Source organism: Osmia lignaria, chromosome 10 (assembly GCF_051020975.1).
Source record: "Osmia lignaria lignaria isolate PbOS001 chromosome 10, iyOsmLign1, whole genome shotgun sequence".
Taxonomy (NCBI): Eukaryota; Metazoa; Arthropoda; class Insecta; order Hymenoptera; family Megachilidae; genus Osmia; species Osmia lignaria.
The window spans coordinates 9,271,463-9,289,188 of record NC_135041.1 but is presented as its reverse complement, the minus strand read 5'-3'; the positions used below and the strand labels follow the sequence as shown (position 1 = coordinate 9,289,188).

The window sequence follows — 17,726 nt, the reverse complement described above, 5'->3', positions numbered from 1 at the left end:
TCTTCAAATGATTGTCCTTTGAAGAATCTGTTATATTAATCTCATCGTCAGATTTAACTCAACACTATTGTTATTTTAATTGTTTCAAGTTTTACTTTCATGATGAAAGTCGTTTTTTTAATAAAGTAACTTTTTTTCAAAAAGTTCCTTTCGTTGTTCCATCGTGCCAATAATCTCAAACTTTTTCTTCTAAGAAACATAAGTTAATCGCTTCTGTTCTTTTTCACGTATACTCAAATACTTACATCGAAACGTCCAGGATTTTCTAAGGATACTCTAGGAAACTTATCCTAGAGTATAAAATATATCGCGCGTACAATTCATTTTCACACGTATCGTTTCGAATTTCAATTACGCTTGAAAACAGAATCAAACTCAAAAATACGAAGAAGAAAAATCGCGACTCCTGTTTCCGTGTTGGTCTACGTAATTATCAGAAAACACGGAAGCAAGACGTCGCGCGTTTTTCAGTCAAACATTACTGCGAAAATTGCTTGTGATATACATACATATACATATTTAAAACGTTTGTATAAAAATGTTTTCTATCATCGATTATATAATAATAAATACTTATTTATAACAACATTGCAGTTAGATGGTTTTCTCTATTAAATTCTAGCGTTCGTTCGACGGAAGGACAACAGTGAACTTCCGTCGTGGACCGTGTTTGATCGACGGTCGAAAAACTGTAATCGTTTTACAGAAACGGATTCTCGTCGACGTCACTGGTCAACGCTTCTTCCATCTTCTTGTAGATACGTGTGTATTGTGGTTCTCCAACCACGCGAGGAATACGTAGAAGGTCTTTTCGTCCATTTCAGGATCGGTACACGAATTCACATGTTCACCTCCCATAACTTAAAGTAATTGTCGATTACTTCGAGGAACCAATCGCGTCGTTGAGGATCCTTGAAGATCGGAGCCAGCGTTCGCAGTTGCAACTGCAGCAACGCCTCGTCTTCGAGAAGTCCATCCAGTTGCTTCAGCAACAACGCGTCCCCGTGCAATTTCAGCAAGCTAGCGTACGAGAAAATGTAATATTGGTTTCGAAGGCGTTCCACCGCCCATGCCTCGACGGTACGGTTGCCGCTCGCGGCTTGTATGGAACCCATGTGCTCCGCGTACCACGGCGAGAAGAAGTTGCTTAATTCGCGGTTCGAGAGATCAGCCACGCCGCGCGTCTTCAAGCGTTCTTTCAAACGTAAGTACGCTTGAGGCGTGTACACGAACACCTGAAACAAGTAAATTCTTTAGTTTACCAACAGAAAATTGCTCCAGAAAATGTTAGCCTTTGTTTTAAAAAACCGGCACTGCGGGAGCGTCAGTGCCCTCTCTCCCTCACAGCCTCGCGCGCAGCTTCCTATCTGCGCATGCGCACATAGTCAAACACTGCTGGAACTGTGAAGCTTACAGTTCCATACAAAGATATTTGTATCTTTTTCATAAACTGGGGGATGGCTACTGACATTAAGCTGAAGGATTATATATTGTACATGTATAAAGAAAGAATTAAAGAAAAAAGGACTCATTATATTAAATGTTATCGATAATATTGAGTGAAAAAGAGGGTGTTGCAGTTCCACAGTGCCTACACGCGAGCAGCCACTGTTTACCAATCTGGACTTTATATCGTTAGTTTTTCTTAGCATCCTCTCTTATCTACCACGCGAGAGATGAAAATCGTTTGATATGACGCGCTTCGATATCATTATCCCGCTCGTCAATCGTTAAATTAACGTCCAAGTTTTATGCAACGGGTAATTTTACTTTGCTAATAGGTGTTAATGTTACACAAGCGGCACAGCTCTGCAGATGCTAAATTCGAAGAAGCGATAAATCTTATACGTTTGTAAATTGTGTAGTGCAAGATATTGTAAATTTTGTTTAGAAATATATGAATTCAAAACAGAAAGATAAAGAGCAATTCAAAAACGAAGTGGTCAATGAACAAGGATTCGACTCTTGGCAGGCACATTTATAATTATTATAAAACCGGACTTCTCAATCATAATGTCGTGAATTTAAAACGAAAAGAATTGTGCAATCTTTATCTACTCCGACGCGATGATGCAAAGAGTTGCATACGCAAGAAGACAAATAGCTTTTAAGTACAACGTTCATCGTCAACTTCTCTCGGGTTAACGAAGGATAAACATTTGACCTGAAAATTCACGATTGCCATTATAAGAAAAAGTGATCGCGGAATTGATCTCGATGCTCACCTGGTATAAAGAGTTGCCCGTCACATAGGCGGCGATGTAGTGCGAGCCAAAGTGTTTGATGAACCGCACCACGCTCGCTGTATCGCCTACGGTCACGTTCTCCGTTTCTCTGAGAACAGCCTCGTCAAGGATCATCGAGTCTGCCGTAGCAGCCAGCTTCTGGTTGTCGCGGAACCTGGCGACTCGTACCAGCACGTAACAATGGTCGCCGGTGATGAATGACGAGTTGATGCCCAAGTGACGAGCTATGGCCGCCTTGGACCAACTACCGGTGAACGCCCGCCATGGTCTCTCTAGCCTCTCGAACGTGAAGTCCCGGAAGTAAGCCTGCATCAACTGGCGGATGTTGTCGCAGAATTCCATGTGGAAATCACCGTCGAACACGGCGGCTGCCTGTTGCCGTTGCCTACTCGCTACCGGGACAGGATTCCTGAACACGTCCAAGGTCGGCTCGCGGAATATCCATGTGTCGGTGTCGTTTCTAGGCACAACTCTCATGCTGATGCTCAGGTAACCGTATCGGCTGAAGATGTTCACGGCACCGCCGAGACGCGGCCTCTGCGAACCGTTGCTGACCCGTGCACCAACAAGCAACGCGAGCATCGAAGCCAGCACCAAGAATCGCGTTCGTGACCACATCTCTCGCGGCTGCCTGCGGCTAAACCACCTGCAACACCAGACCAAACTGCTTCGAAACTGCTAACACACTTGGTTGGAAGGTGGAAGGACGGTGAGGTCATTCAACGTTTAGACAGGTAGTTGGCTGGTTCACCGCTACGCGCACAAGCTACACGCTCCTCTACTACTTATTAGCGGATTAGCGTCAATGGTACGCGTATTTCAGGAACCAAGTGTTAATTTGCAATTCTAACGACGATCGTACTTGAACGGAAATGACCTTCGCGCGACGTATCGCTTGTAGCGTTAAAATCACCGATCCTCTGGAAGTGCTTTTTCGTTTCGTTATCTGGTAAGTTAGAATAAATAACAGCGTTGACGAAACAATCGACTCTGGAGATCTGCAAGTGCGATGAAACTGACTTAAAGGTAAATTACAGCGAGTTATCTTGTTCCGTAGGTCTAGGTGCACGTTGTCGAGGCATTTACACGAGCGACCTTCGTGCCCCCACCTGGACACCGGGCGAACACCTTGGTCTACCATGGTTCTTCGTGGAACCCTTCTCTCGGGTTCCGTCTGTTTATTCTCTTTTTCGTGGCAGATCAAGAACGGACAGTCGTCAGAAATCGTACGAACCTCAGCACGTTTCACTCGATCGTTTACACGCAACTCTGTACATCTTGATAAGCGTCCACGCGACACGATTGATCATTATGCACGCTGACTGCGATTTATGTGCCGCTCGGTGTTAACGGTATTGCTTAAAGGAGTCTACGCTCGTTGACAATGAAATACCTAGTTGAAAACGACTCGCCCACTTCCGTGTTCTAAGAGTCGTGCGCGTAATCCTGGCGCTTTGCGCGATCCTTTACGCGAGTTTATTGACCCCCTTACTTGGTAGACTGGACACCGCCGTGACTCATGAATTTCTTTCAGTTAAAAATATAATTTGTCGCTTCTCTGAACACGGTTATATTGTAAAGATTCTAATACGCATGGGAAACGAAGAACTGTTTCAAGAGCAAGGCGATATCGTTAAACGATGTCACTGGTGCGTACATCATACTAAGAGGCGAAGGTTGCGTCCAGCCCTTGGACTTCTTCCAACCTGGCAATCGTTTCTACATGCGACTGTTTAGCTTCGATGCGCATCTCGAGAAGCAACAGTCGGTAATTACTTGATACAACGAGAAACGTTGCCAATTAGCCCGTTTCATTGTTAGTTGCTTTCGTTCGCTTTGTATCCGCGGCACTTTGCTGCTTTTCATCCCGAATTTTGTTATTTCACAAGGTAATTAACACATTTCGAATGAAAATTGAATAACTTTTTCAATTCTTTTAACGAGATATAATTATTCATCAGAAAAACGTATCCGCTGCGTCAAAGGAACGGAAACGCATAAGAAGTTGGTACTTTAGCCACGTTTAAATCCACGTTTCCTGAACCGTGGCGTTTCTTGGAACGTAGCAGGAGACAGCGCGGGTGTTGCATTCGTGTTGCGACAGGATGCGGAAAATGAATTTGTTGGACACGTACGACACGGTTACGGTGACGAACGGCTTGGAATGCCGCTTGCAAAACCTGAATCTTTCACTACGATGCATCTGGCGATTTCAATGCAATATCACCGATGGAGATATCTTAAAAATTCGATTGATATGCTCGTCGAGATGAAATAATTGCGAACATATGTTTCGTACAAACTGGATTCATTTCTTTCGGGTTCATTTGATAAGTTGATTAATCGATTATAACGCTTTCGTGAAACAAACCTCACTATACACGGTCTTGTAAGAATCAAGGTACGAAGTGTGATCGAAGTGAAAGTGAAACTGAGGTCCTCCACGTAACACTTCGGATCCAGGTATCCGCGAACTTTCAGCCTTAATAAAAATCTAATTCAAATACATAAATTTGATAACTATAATTTGCTGATCATTTAGAATTTAAAAATACAAAATAAATTTAGATTGATGAGAGATAGTACCTATACGAAGAATGGTTAACCTTGACCCACATTTTCAATTACACTTTATCGATTTGAATTAATGAGATTTCGGCAGATTTTAATAAATTCATGTTTGCTGATAGAGCGAATTATTTTGAATATTTAATTTCGTCGCGGGAGAAGTGATTTGGCTTAACTTCTTGAGCAACGTTGATAATTAATTAATCAAACTGTTGGAATGGTATTGAGATAACAAAGTATAGAACGGACATCGTTGTTTCTCCGAAAATGTTTCCGCAGCGATAGCCAAATAGGATCCAGCTTCGAAACAATCATGGTCCAATCATGGTACTTTGATAAAACACCCACATCCGCGCGTCGTGTTGGATCTTACGTAATGGGAAGCTTTTTGTCGATTTATCTGGAAAGGAAGATCGTTCCACATACCCAGATTCACAGTAACCGCGTTGCAAAGGAAAGTGCCCATACGTATTCATGAGATTACAACAAAGGGTTTGCCGTATTGAATCTGTTACGATTTTAATGCTTAATACCACGATGAAGGGTAAGGAACGTGCATTCACACGCTGTTTCTTAACGCTTAAAATGTCAAGCTGAAATAACAGTGTTGCTCGTTGTAAGTGGGAGAATGAACAGAGATAAATGCCGAGGAATATACAATAATTAATGGCTGAAAGTTGTAAGGATACAAAGATTCATTTTGATATCGGGTGTCCCCACCCTGCAACTCGAATAACTGAAAGTTTCGTGACAACGGAACAATAGAATATTCTGCAAGGCGCATCCGTCGAGTCAAGGCGACGAGGTCTTCCAAATTGGTAAAACGGAAGTGGAACGGGTTTCACTTTCGCCGTTTTCCGTTAAGCGTTGGAAAGTGGTTTGTCACCATGATTAGAAGTTCACGGACGTGTTACCAGGTGAACATTGCGCACACATTGTTCGCACGTTAACCTAACCGAGGTTCTCCTTGAAATTTCAAGGATAGCGAAAGGAATATTATTTGCTGATTCGTCTGAAACGATTCCACGCTGTTTTACGGTCGTAATGTCGCTACCGAGCGCGAGAAACTAATCGAGTCCGATACTTGGCACGTGACAAATGCTTTTGTCCGAGCGTGAAGTAGAAAGTCCCGTGAAATTTAACATACCGATCGTAAACAATCTGCTCGTTCCTTTTGCGCTTAACACCGACGCGATGCTGCATCAGCCAGTGTATAAAATGTTGTGTAATACGTGTTATGCATCGAAGAACCGATCAAACAGGAGAGACGTAACACTGGGATAAACAATTCCGTCAACCGTAAGCGAACAAATTTGCAACTTCGTGTGCGAATTTTTTGAAATCGAAATTAAACACCAAGAATGAGGGTTTCAAATCAAAATCGAAGCAAAGGTCATAGTTGATCAAGTTCGCGTGTGTCAAAAATTCAATACGCAATCTTCTTGTACATCTGAATACAGCCAACTTCAAACAGAAGCAACGTGTCATCAAATTCTTCTAGGAACTACCCCTAACGCTATTCTCTCATGACAACCGCAATTCACGCATGTATCGTTCATTCATAGAGACACATAACCGCACCGCGATCGATTGAACCGCAATATCATCGATGATTGCTGCTTTTTCACCGTACCTTTTCGTTGAAACGATGTTTGGTCGTTTCAGCAGCGACGAGGAGGCTCGAGTGAATCTTCGGGAACGAAGGACCGCGCGTTTCCGTGCACGCGCGATAATAAAGCAACGAATAGCCGCGACATGAAAAATCACCATTGTGAGAACAATCGAGTACGCGAGGACGGTGCGATTCAGTTGTCGCTGGTACAAGAAACGAGCTTCTACGTGACGCAGAAGTCAATGGGGAAGAATTGTTTAAGTAGCTTTGTGTCGTCGACGCTCGAAAGGGGTCTTTGCGCGACGGATTAGACACAGGAAACGGTGACACAGTCGAATCACTGCCGACCAAAGTACCTTTTTAACAGTTGAAACGCGTTTAACCCTTTCGCTGCGGTGGTATTTCAATAGTGTCCCGTCTAAAAAATCCAATTTTCCATTGTGTCATCGTGAAAACCGATTACTTAAAGAATGATGGAGGAGACTGTTCAGTGACTCTACGAATATGTAAATTACTTATTGCATGCAATTATCGGCTTTCTCGCAATCGCTTTCCTCACTACCGGAAGATTTATGGTCATCGCGTACTCGACTCGCGTGATTTAGCAAAATCGAAGCGCGTAATCCACGATTCGTATGCAAGTCTCAAGACACTTAGGCACGAACTGTGTTCCCTGCTGATAGAACCGAGGGTCTACGGAAAGAGATAGAGAGAGGGCAAGAAGAGTATAATAAATGATTGTCACAATTATTGCGCTCGTGAATCACGTTGCACGTGCAGTTTAACGACGTGTCAGTTAGTCTATCGACTTAGTTCACGGCATATACTCCTAAAATGGAACGTTTGAGCAGAGAAAATGTAACAAAAAGTCAAGGATAAAGTGTTTGGACTGGATCCGATTTCATAAGTACAACCTGAACAGTCAAACCTCTTTCCAATGAAGCAATCAGTTTCACTCCGATACCATGAATTAGACTCTTAATTCTCCATAAATGAAATAAACTCAAGATTTATTGTGCCCAATATAAGAAAATGTGAATTTGTTATTCTTTAAAAGGTGATCGTTCAAGTTTCCAGCCAACCTTGATTATATTTTGAAACATCGAATGATCAATGAACAGTCTTATTTTAGAAAACAACCTTCGGATATAAAGTCATAATTTACATCATAAATTACCACTCGATATCAACATAGTATCACGTTTGAAAATTTGTTGCAGAAATCCGAGTCTATCCATCGGGGAGATATCACCTGTTCGCATTGCAAACGTTCATCACGAACTGCGAGACAAGCATTGCGATTGACGTTAAACGTATCTTAAAACGCGTTTAACACGTGCTCGAGCGTTAATTGAATGCCAACGAAGATAGTAATCGCACGATGATCGGAGATCTCGGCTGTCAAACGAACAAAGCATCGAGTCTATCGTTCCATGAACACATCGATCTCTTCCCGGTTGCACCGGGCTGCAGATTAAAATGACGTGTTCGTGTCATTCTTCGCATTGCGATCGCATTACGGATTTAGAAAGGGAGACACGCGAGATTCGCAAATAGAATATCCCCGGTCCCGTCCAACCTGGAGCGATCAATTTTCTGTCCCTCGCGAGTGCCGTTCCACGTGCTATCGCAACGCAAATACCACTTGTTATACGGATTACTAATGTCTGAAATTTATAACACCTTACGCGACCGTAATACCATAAAGGTTGATTCACACCGTAGGTATGTTCAATTTTTCAAAGAACAATCAAATCGCTGGAACAGTAAATTGAATCGAACGACACCGGTGTAATAAAGATTTGAACAGGAGTTAAATATAGATCGGTTACAGGCTCTGTGATTCGTGCAGGAATCGCGAGAGAAGAGCAGGGGTCAAGATGTCGGGATGGACTTACCCTACCGGATCACGCAAGTTTATTCCACTTCCGTTAATCAACATTCCCCTCCACTGATCGCGTTCAAATCTCCCTTCCATCGCGACACTAATTGTTATGGGTCACTGACTGACTCTGCTTGTTGCAAGACAGCAAAAGATAACGCGGCCTGCCAGCGTTGCCGTAGTAATCAACGTTACGTACACTTGTTACCACTGTACACTTGTTGCATTAATTTATCAAATGAATCCCCTGTATCTTCGTTAATTACCCAATTACACGTGCCACGGAATCTTTCGACGATTAATAAAGGAGCTCGTCAGTCGAAGATGAGGTTTAAAAAATTGACGGGACAGGGATCGACCGATGTGTCGCAGAGTGAAACTAAATGCTATCAGCTCGGTGATAAGCTGACGTGTTCAAGAAAGAGACAAAGAGGAAGCAATACGCTTTTAAAATGACGTCCTAAGCTTTAACTACACTTAATATTGTTATTTGAAAACTTTTGTTTTTAACGAGACTGATTTATTTCGATCCATTTTTTAGCATTTGGATGGCTAATAATTTTTGTTTTCATCAAGAATGATTTACACTTTATTTGGATCCATATTTTATTATTTGAAAGATTCATAACTTTTATTTTTCATTTCTGAAATTTATAGGTGCGACGTGTAATAATTCAAGTCAAATTTAATTAGATGGCACAGTATAGATGATAAATTAAATGCCAGTTCCGTCGAAGCTGGTAAACGGGAAACGGAGACAAAAGTCGAGAAGTTTATTCAGCTGATGTACGATGTACAATAACATAAACACATTTGTATTCTGATTGTTGGCTCTCTCTTTCTAAGATTTCTGACAGATGAATGGGCGAAGTGTCGTTGACGAAAGCTTCTGATAAATATTTACGGAATCTGCAGTACCACTATTGCGTCGCGAATCTGTAGAACCATACATAGAAAATATGCTGTATGGCCATTTTCGCTTTGGTAATCAATACGTTAACTTTTTATTGAACGTTTACAATGAGTGATTTCATGGTTCAACGCGAAACCATCGCGTCAATTGATACGGTGGATTTTGTGATTTTCGTAAGCAACGAACCATTAATATCACAACAATTTGTTTTTACAACACGGTATGTTTGCACAAATTACACACATGTCAATATTGAACTTGGTACTGTTTATACAATTAATTGATAATGAGTTAATCAATTTTACACGATGCCTTCAGCCATGGAAGATGTAATCGTCACCTAATTCGAAAACAATGTGTGTTCATCGGGGATTATTGTTACAGAATACAACAAAAAAACACAATATATGTAAAAATATTAATGATCATGGAATGCGTTTAGAATCCGGTTTGTTGTTGAGATCGAAGCGGATATTAATTATGCATGGTAATCAAGTAGAATCGTTATTCATGGTAGTAAATTAAAGTGTAAATTATGAAAAGCGATAAATACGTGTTTCGAGGTTGAATAAAATAAATGATCCCTTCATATTAATCTATTATTTACACGTAATGAAAATAAATTAAAAATGTCTGGTTTTTACTTCTCTTAGTTTTAAATAAACGCGCTCTTCTAACTGTACTCAAGCAGCATGTAATTCAAGAGATGCAAGAATCTAAATTTTCTTGCAAGCAAAAGCAGATTTTTGCAACCTAACGGAGTTGCTTATTATTCCTCACCGTGTCATTATTACACGCCAAGCGAAAGAAGAGTGTTCGTGTTCCTTTTATGTTCCTGGGAATCACAAGCTGGCATTTACAAAGGCATTTTAAGTGTATATCTTCAGAAACGGGCTGCATAAGAGCGCCTCGTTCCCGCGAATACTTGCATACAGGTTTAACAAAGTCGCATGTACTTCAAGATTTCGAAGGCTGACAATGGAGAAGAAAATATTTTATTTCCTATTAAAACATATAAAAATCTCAATTCCTCCGTAATTTATTACTTACGAGCACTAATAATTTTCATATAAAACAGGTTACTATTTATAACCCGTTAAAGAATTAAATAAAAAATTCTGGTCAACCTTGAACAAAATCAACTGGTATCCTTTACCGTATAGCCGTAGCAATTTCGAGCGTTCGAGGATTTAGCAACGTCATTGTCTACCCTCGAACGATGATTATTATTCAGAAAAAGGAGAAAGGTTTCCGCAAGGTTGAATGAATAATTCCTACTGTCGTATACTCTTTGACATTCCTCTTGACATTTGAAGATACGCTGTTATCCTCTCGTAAGTTCGATAAATCGGAGGGAACAACGCGCGTTCTTCTTCACCGATCATCTTGCGCCATGGATCGTTTAAAAAAAGCGAAGATCTCGTGCTGCATGAGAAGCCAATCGCGAAGATCTCGCTGCAGGTCACGTTTTCATCAGGGAACCGTACAGTCTGTTGGTGATTTTGCAACGGAACCCATCGTTTCGCTGGAAAATACTGTTACACCTGGCCGTAAGTCTTTCGAACGAGTGTGTCTCAATCACTTCGTTTCAGTATTCTTAAAAATTGATGCCGTACGTGGGTAAATACTAAACGTTTTGAGAATTTCCCAAAAGAATGAATAATTATTGCAGTTTGCATGATTTTATAATCAGTCGATGAAAACAAAAGTGAAAAACATGTTATTCGTAGACCGAAGACAGTTAGAATGGAAAGTTTTTGATGACGTTATGCAAATCTACTCATAAATATGTAATATTTAGTATGATTTGTGAAATGAGCTTCCGAGAATTCGCTATCAGCGGAAGGAGCCGATAAAGAAAGGAATATCAACTTGTTTCAAACAATTCGCCGAAAGATATACACGAGCGTTGCATCGTCCACTTACAGAGGGGCGGATAATTGGCAAGTACGGAGGGAATAACGATTACAATGCTTTCTTGGACTCTGCGAACGACGTGAATGGCTTTGAGACATTAACCTCGAGTCATTTGAACGTTGAGCAACAATTTTGCGGTTTATACTTCATTTGCTGGGATGTAAGAGCTGACGCAGCAGCGCACGAATTATTGAATCACGGACATCGAGGAAAATTGTATATCAACATTGAAACAATTTCTTTGTTTTTGTTGAAATTATTTCAAAAAACACCCAGCTGCGTCTACATTGTTTTTTGTTAATAGGTATGTGTATTTTCTGTCTTTCCTTGTTCATATAAACGAAGAAAAGTGGGTCAAATTGGTTAATACTTGCGTACAGTACATTCAGGTGTTGATTAAATGGTACAAACATAACTTGTTTAATTATTTCTCCACTTTAAATGCAAATGTTTATTGAACGAAAGAACGACCACTTTTGTTTATCTATTAGTTCTGATAATTAAAGCTTTACCACACTATGTTATAAAGTGATCATTTGCGAGTGTTAGGTAAGGTGATAATTAGCAACGATGATTTAATCATATATCACGTCGGACATTTATAGCCGACAATAACAATGTTACACAGGTACCTAATCAATCGTGGCTAGGAACGTGCGTAAGGTCACACGCGTCTATTTCTTTCGATCGACGTTCGAAAGTACAAGTTCCTGGTATTATTTTCTTGCTAAACTATACAGTGCCCGGTACTATTCCCGTGCTTGTTCCTGGTTGAAAATCTGGGTAAGTAGTATAAGGACGGTCAGACAGGTTCCCACGTGTCAGCCGTCTCTTTCTACTGTTTCCCGCGTGTGTACACACGGAAAGCGCGTTGCCGAGTATCCGCGTCGGTGTCGCGTGCACCAGCGAGCGTGAAAGTGCGTCCTGCGATGTTGATGATAAATGTTGAGAGAACGTTGCGGTGCTTTTATCTATCGGAAACTAAGTCGCTGGTTATTTACGTCCGAGCTGGTGTAGGTCCTGCACCTGCAATCGTTTCATGCCACCAAACCAGTCGATAGATAGATCTAGCCAATAATTCGATCCTAATGAATTTTAGAGTGCTTAGAGCTTAGAATGACTCGTTTCTATGACTCACGATAAGTTACCAGCTACTTTAGCGAGTCTCGGAAGGGAATTGGTCGATGAAACTTGATAGGCGCGTGAATTACTTTGTTTGAGATTATGTACGACGAAGTTTGTGTGGGCTGATTGTCTTGAAACGTAATTATTGTTTATTATAAACTAAATTAATAAATAAATAATTTATAGCTACAGAATCGTATCACGGTAATAATTTAAATTATTTAAATTAATAAACAATTTATTTTGGTATAATATAGTAACATTGTAAGATTTTAATCAAAGATAATTTATCAATCACTTACCTAATAAGAGAAATAATATGTAGAAATGAATAGTAGGTTCTGGCGAAGTAAACACTACAGGTCGGTGTTGTTCCTATTGAACTTGGGGGGAATGGGGGGAGTGACACCTCGTCAGTCTCCCCGCGACCGTGAAACCGTGAGCACGTGCCCATTAACTTCTTATCGATAACAACTTCGTACTTTGCATATTTCGTGTATTTTCGTGTGTGTATTGCATAGTGTGTACTAGTATGGACTAGTGTGTTATTTACTGTATTCTTTTCTTCTGCCAAGCTGTCCACGTGTGCTGTTCCATGTGTAGTCGCATCGTAGTACGTGAGTCTTTATACACTTTTCCTAGTTCAATTATTATACTACAGTTATTCAATTTCATCTAAACTTTACTTCTGGGAAATCAATCTTATTAACCGATTTCTTTTTTGTATATTACATATTTAGAAATCGTATTTATTTTTCCAAAAGACAGACGCGGTTAACTGAGGTTAGATATTTTTGTGTTGGGCGGCCATCTTGTATTGTAAATTTTATGCGCCGAATTAAAAATATTCAAAAGTATCTCTCAAATTGAGATTAGACATTACTGTTTTTCTATTCCTTAATTGTTATTTTTGCATTTTATTTAATACGTAGTGTCGATTAATATAAGTTTATGGTAAAAAGAATTCGTTTCTCAGAGTTAAAGTTTAGCCTCCATTCCGTTAACCTTATACGAGTTTAAAAGACCCATTATATTGTAATATATATTTAAATATTATAATACTCCAATATTTCTAATTCACCGATCTCGAGTTATTAACTCGTGCCACGGTTTCGTGCACAGCTGACTCATTGTTCTCGTACAATTTTTCTCTTATCCACCATGGATACCTGATTATTCCGGGTAATAGTGTGGCGTACGTGTATCAGCACGATTTCGTAGGTGAATGAGCAGCGTGGACGAAAACGTTGGCTCGATGTGAGCGTATCCTGTTTGTTGAGTAACATTCGGGGGATAATTTTTATTATGCCACGTGTGTGTCCATACGGAGGCAAACTAAGCCGGTGAAAGTGTAATAAAGACAACGAAACTTTATCGTGATAATTGATTATGAAACGAACCACTTTAAGTCCAAAGTGATTCAAATTAGATCGACATCGCTGATCCACAGTTGTTGTTAATAACAAAGGATTCGTTAGATGAATACTAATGCTCTTTATTTAAATTTTCTATCGTCATCATCATTTTGTAGTCGTATGAAAATATTTATTCACGCAATAATGAAACCATTCACCCGGACTTACATAGCTGTTCCGCTTTCAGAAAGAAGTCAGTAGGTATCCTTGGAAGATTTCGAAAATCATTTTCAGTTCCATTTTGATAATTATTTTGAAAGATTGCATATTCAATTTAGAATCCAGAATGACTAAGGGTGGGAGGGATTGTTTCTATAGGGTTCAAATAATTCCAAATGGAAAATTTAATATTTGATTGAAAAATTGAGCTGCAGCTAGAGAGTTGGAATCTGCTTTGCTTGTAGAACGCATTGGGCTATTAATCTATTTCATCCATATAGTAGATACAGAAGCCAAAACGCTTGTTTTCGCACGTGCGTAGCACGTGTGTTCGAATGGTGTGCAAAATATCTTTCTGTTATTTATGAATTCAATAATAATCGATATTATTAATCACACACCTTTCCACGTTTATTATAATCTCCTGTTGTGTGATTAATAATGCAATCAGCTCTATAGGTATATTTTCCTAAGGTGATAAGAGTATTATCTTATCCACATTTTATTAGATAAGTCTAGCTTACTGTTGACATAAACATGATTTTAAAATTGCACAAAGATAGAAGTAAACTAGAATGAGCCCGTTGGTCCTCTAAGTACAACGAGTCCAAGGCTACGTTTGCCGCAATCCAACTTTCAGTAGGCTATGTCGTCTTCAGCCTAGTAATTAATGCTAGAAATTTTCTCGCTCGTTCTTTCCACTAAACTCACGATTTCCTTACAAAACCATTGTACTCGAGACGTAATGTTTCCGCCAAGCGTGGAGGAATTTCTTATTCATTTGGTTAACACATTCACCGTGACGAATTCCATTTAATTAAATAATTCAGAAATTAAAGTCACACTACTAACGTAAATAGCAAGTTAATAATCTGTTGTATGTTATCGTGTGTCTAATTAGATACGTCTATTTCTACTGTGACAGTGAATGTGTTAAGTCTATAATAAATTTGTATGTACGCATTTTTAAATACATTCCGTTTGATAACAGATACGATTGTGATTCCAATAAATTCTAATTATGATTTATTATCAGGAAAAAGAACCTTCGACACTTGTTTCAATATGGTTCGAATATCAAAACTCTAGAATCACATTTCTTTTTTTTCCGGTAAATTACTTCTCTATAGCGTGCGAGTTATTCGTTGTAATACAAAATCAAACATAAAACGGTGCTTCACACTGCTAGCTTATCGGAAGTCAATATTGATGATATAATCTGTCGCAGCAGTGTAGAAGAAACCAGGTAGATTCTATTTAACGATGTTGCTATTTGAATCTGATTAATTTCAAGGAAATTTTCTTTTATCGAGCAGAACGGAAATTATAGAAGTTGCTCAAATTACGTAGTGCTGATAATTATAATATTAATCAAACGTTAATCCTAACTGTATACAGTGTGCCCTATTTCTCAGAGATTTTTTTCTAATGGCATTGCATATCCTTTTTATTTGCATAGGTCGATTATGTGTAACATTATACTTAAAGAAGTATTATGGCACAATGTCAAAGGAGTAAAAAATTTGTATGATCTTCAAGTTTTTGTATGAAATACCTTGCTTTGGAATTTGAATTCAGTTGCTGGGTTATTTTATTTTCTAATGAATCGAGTTTCATCTGAAAGCTCAAAGGGTTAATATTCTATGGTCGTTCATGGAAATAGCCATGAAAACAGGGGACGAAGAAAAATATCGATTTGAATAGCGCGCACGAAAGAATGCATCATAAGTAGCACGTGTTTATTCGGCTGCCGGTTCTCACGAGTGCAGCAGCCTGACTGATAGAATATTTTTCTTCTTCTCCTTCTCCATCCACTGTTACAAAGTTCAGTCTTTCATGGAAAATATAACGTTTTAACATAATATCCTACATTTTAACGAGATACCCACGATACATTTCATGAAATACGTCTACAAATTCTTCTTTATTCTAGCACTAAGAGATTATGATCAGTCTGATTCTGTGATTATAGAAAGAAAAGATTAATTAAACTTTTCTTTATTCTACAAAGAAACACACCATTCCTGTGCAATTATTACGCAAACGAAACTCGTGATCACAATTACACCTGTTTCGATACCCCCGATGCATTGCAATTAAACGGAACTATCACTATAATAATATATCAGATTTTACCGTCGATACTGTCTTACGAACGATTGCCACATCTCGATCAACCAACTATCTGTCATATCGATATTACCATGATACCCAGCCATATGAACGGACTTTGAAAAAAGAAAAATAAAAACAATTAACAATCTCACCTGAACGTCTCAAGGATTGTCCATCTCTGTTCGATCTTCTAATTAACGTTTCGATTACCTGCATCCACCAATCATTTCACTGAAAGAGACTCTTCAATTATTCACGAAATCACCACTGTTTTTCGAACACGATCCTCTTGCAATTTATCCTCTACCTCTTTAATTATCCCCACTTTTTTTCCAATCGAAACTGCCTTTCGATTTTATTCGATTATCGATTCTCTGAAGATCAAGCACGTGGATGATCAGCGCGCAGAATCAGGCCGGTCATTTTCGCGCTCTTTTTATATCCCGCGTGTACCGACAATCCTCGAAATCAATCGATCGATAAAAATCGTGCAGACTTTACCGATCTTCCTCGGATTCTGATCCAATCGACGTGGTCGAGTATGTGGCGCTTATTTTTCTGAGAATCTCCTTCCTTCCTCGCTGGGATCCTGCGCCTGGAGGATCGATCGACCGATCGATCGATCACGATCGGCACCGTTCACCGCTTCACGACCACGATCTCACCGTGAGCAGCGAGCCTTCGCGACTGCGGCTATCTACTCGCGGCGAACCAACGATCGCCGCCGAATGCGCGCGCGTCCGCGCGTGATCGAGCGTGTGTGCACGCACGACACGCTTATAAATGCCAGTGCACGCACTTACACACTGTTGCTTCACGTTGAAGAGAGAGACGGTGGAGGGACGAAGGTTCAAAGCTCACGGTGGGTGGTAAACGAGAGATAAGAAGAATCCTTCTTTCTTTTTTTTTTTTGGACAAGATCGATACTTGTTCGGGACGATCCCGCTTGGCATAGACATGTCCCTATTTTGGTTTCTCCCGACGATACATGGTAAACAGGATCCTGAATCTTGGAAAATCGAAGATCAGTGCCAATTTATCTGATTGTCGCGGAGGGTCAGACATTGGATGATACTTGTTTTTTCTATCTTTTTATTGTTTAATGACACTCTTTTTAACGATGGATTGCGGAAAACACGTGGTTACGTAAACGATAAAGGAGGGAAAATGCAAATAGTAATGGAAGTATAAATATCTTGGATGGGGACAGCAGAAATGCAGCTATTATGTAGTTGGTAGATTGCAGATAATAGAATGATGGAAATATGACTGCATTTAGGAGTATTAGCTTGTGTTTCCCAACAAATTGACTAGATTAAACTTGGTGGAAAATGATGATATTCTATTTGTTAATTTACTTTTAGTTTTAACTTTTACATCCGATGCAGTGATTTGATATGAAATGGTGCATCGATCGAGAGCTAAAGATTCTCGTAAGAAGTCGCATAGCAATGTTTTTCTTACCATAACCATCGGCGTGACATAAAAACAAGGTAAATATGCACACGACAAAACAGGGAATAAAACGTGTGGTAATCGTTTCACTTTTGAAACTTCATCGAGTCTGTTGCAAGAAACTGTAAGCGATCTTGATATTTCGTAACGGCGATCTGATTCGCTTCATTACGCGTAAGCTTCCTTCTTACGATAACTCTTCTTCCTCTCCTTCCTTGGATAACAATGAAGCCTAATTCACGCCACCTTAGCCCCTCGTTTCCGTTCACACGTTCATTCTTTCTAAATCAAATCAACCATCTATTCGTCTAATAGCATT

General features: G+C 39.7%; 1 protein-coding gene across 2 annotated transcripts; it reads right to left on the bottom strand.

Annotated features, from left to right (window-relative positions):
• Positions 1–257: 257 nt before the first annotated feature.
• Positions 258–16,673, bottom strand: tsl (membrane-attack complex domain containing protein torso-like). Of its 2 annotated transcripts, XM_034338686.2 has the most exons (4): positions 16,260–16,673; positions 16,105–16,183; positions 2,226–2,892; positions 258–1,235 (listed from the first exon to the last, which is right to left on the bottom strand). In XM_034338686.2, exons 3-4 carry the CDS (start codon positions 2,862–2,864, stop codon positions 840–842), a joined length of 1,035 nt encoding a protein of 344 aa, XP_034194577.1. In that variant the 5' UTR covers positions 2,865–2,892; positions 16,105–16,183; positions 16,260–16,673; the 3' UTR covers positions 258–839. The 2 variants fall into 2 exon arrangements, with proteins under 2 accessions (XP_034194577.1, XP_034194571.1); XM_034338680.2 differs by lacking the exons at positions 16,105–16,183; positions 16,260–16,673 and adding an exon at positions 6,448–16,085.
• Positions 16,674–17,726: the final 1,053 nt, after the last annotated feature.

What these genes read in the sequence shown, in the direction of transcription:
- tsl (XM_034338680.2), bottom strand. Translation starts at nt 6,584, where the DNA reads ATGGTGATTTTTCATGTCGCGGCTATTCGTTGCTTTATTATCGCGCGT. An exon ending in AACATCGTTTCAACGAAAAG is followed by an intron (nt 2,893 to 6,447) that starts GTACGGTGAAAA and finishes CTGGTGTTGCAG; the next exon opens with GTGGTTTAGCCGCAGGCAGC. An exon ending in CGGGCAACTCTTTATACCAG is followed by an intron (nt 1,236 to 2,225) that starts GTGAGCATCGAG and finishes TACTTGTTTCAG; the next exon opens with GTGTTCGTGTACACGCCTCA.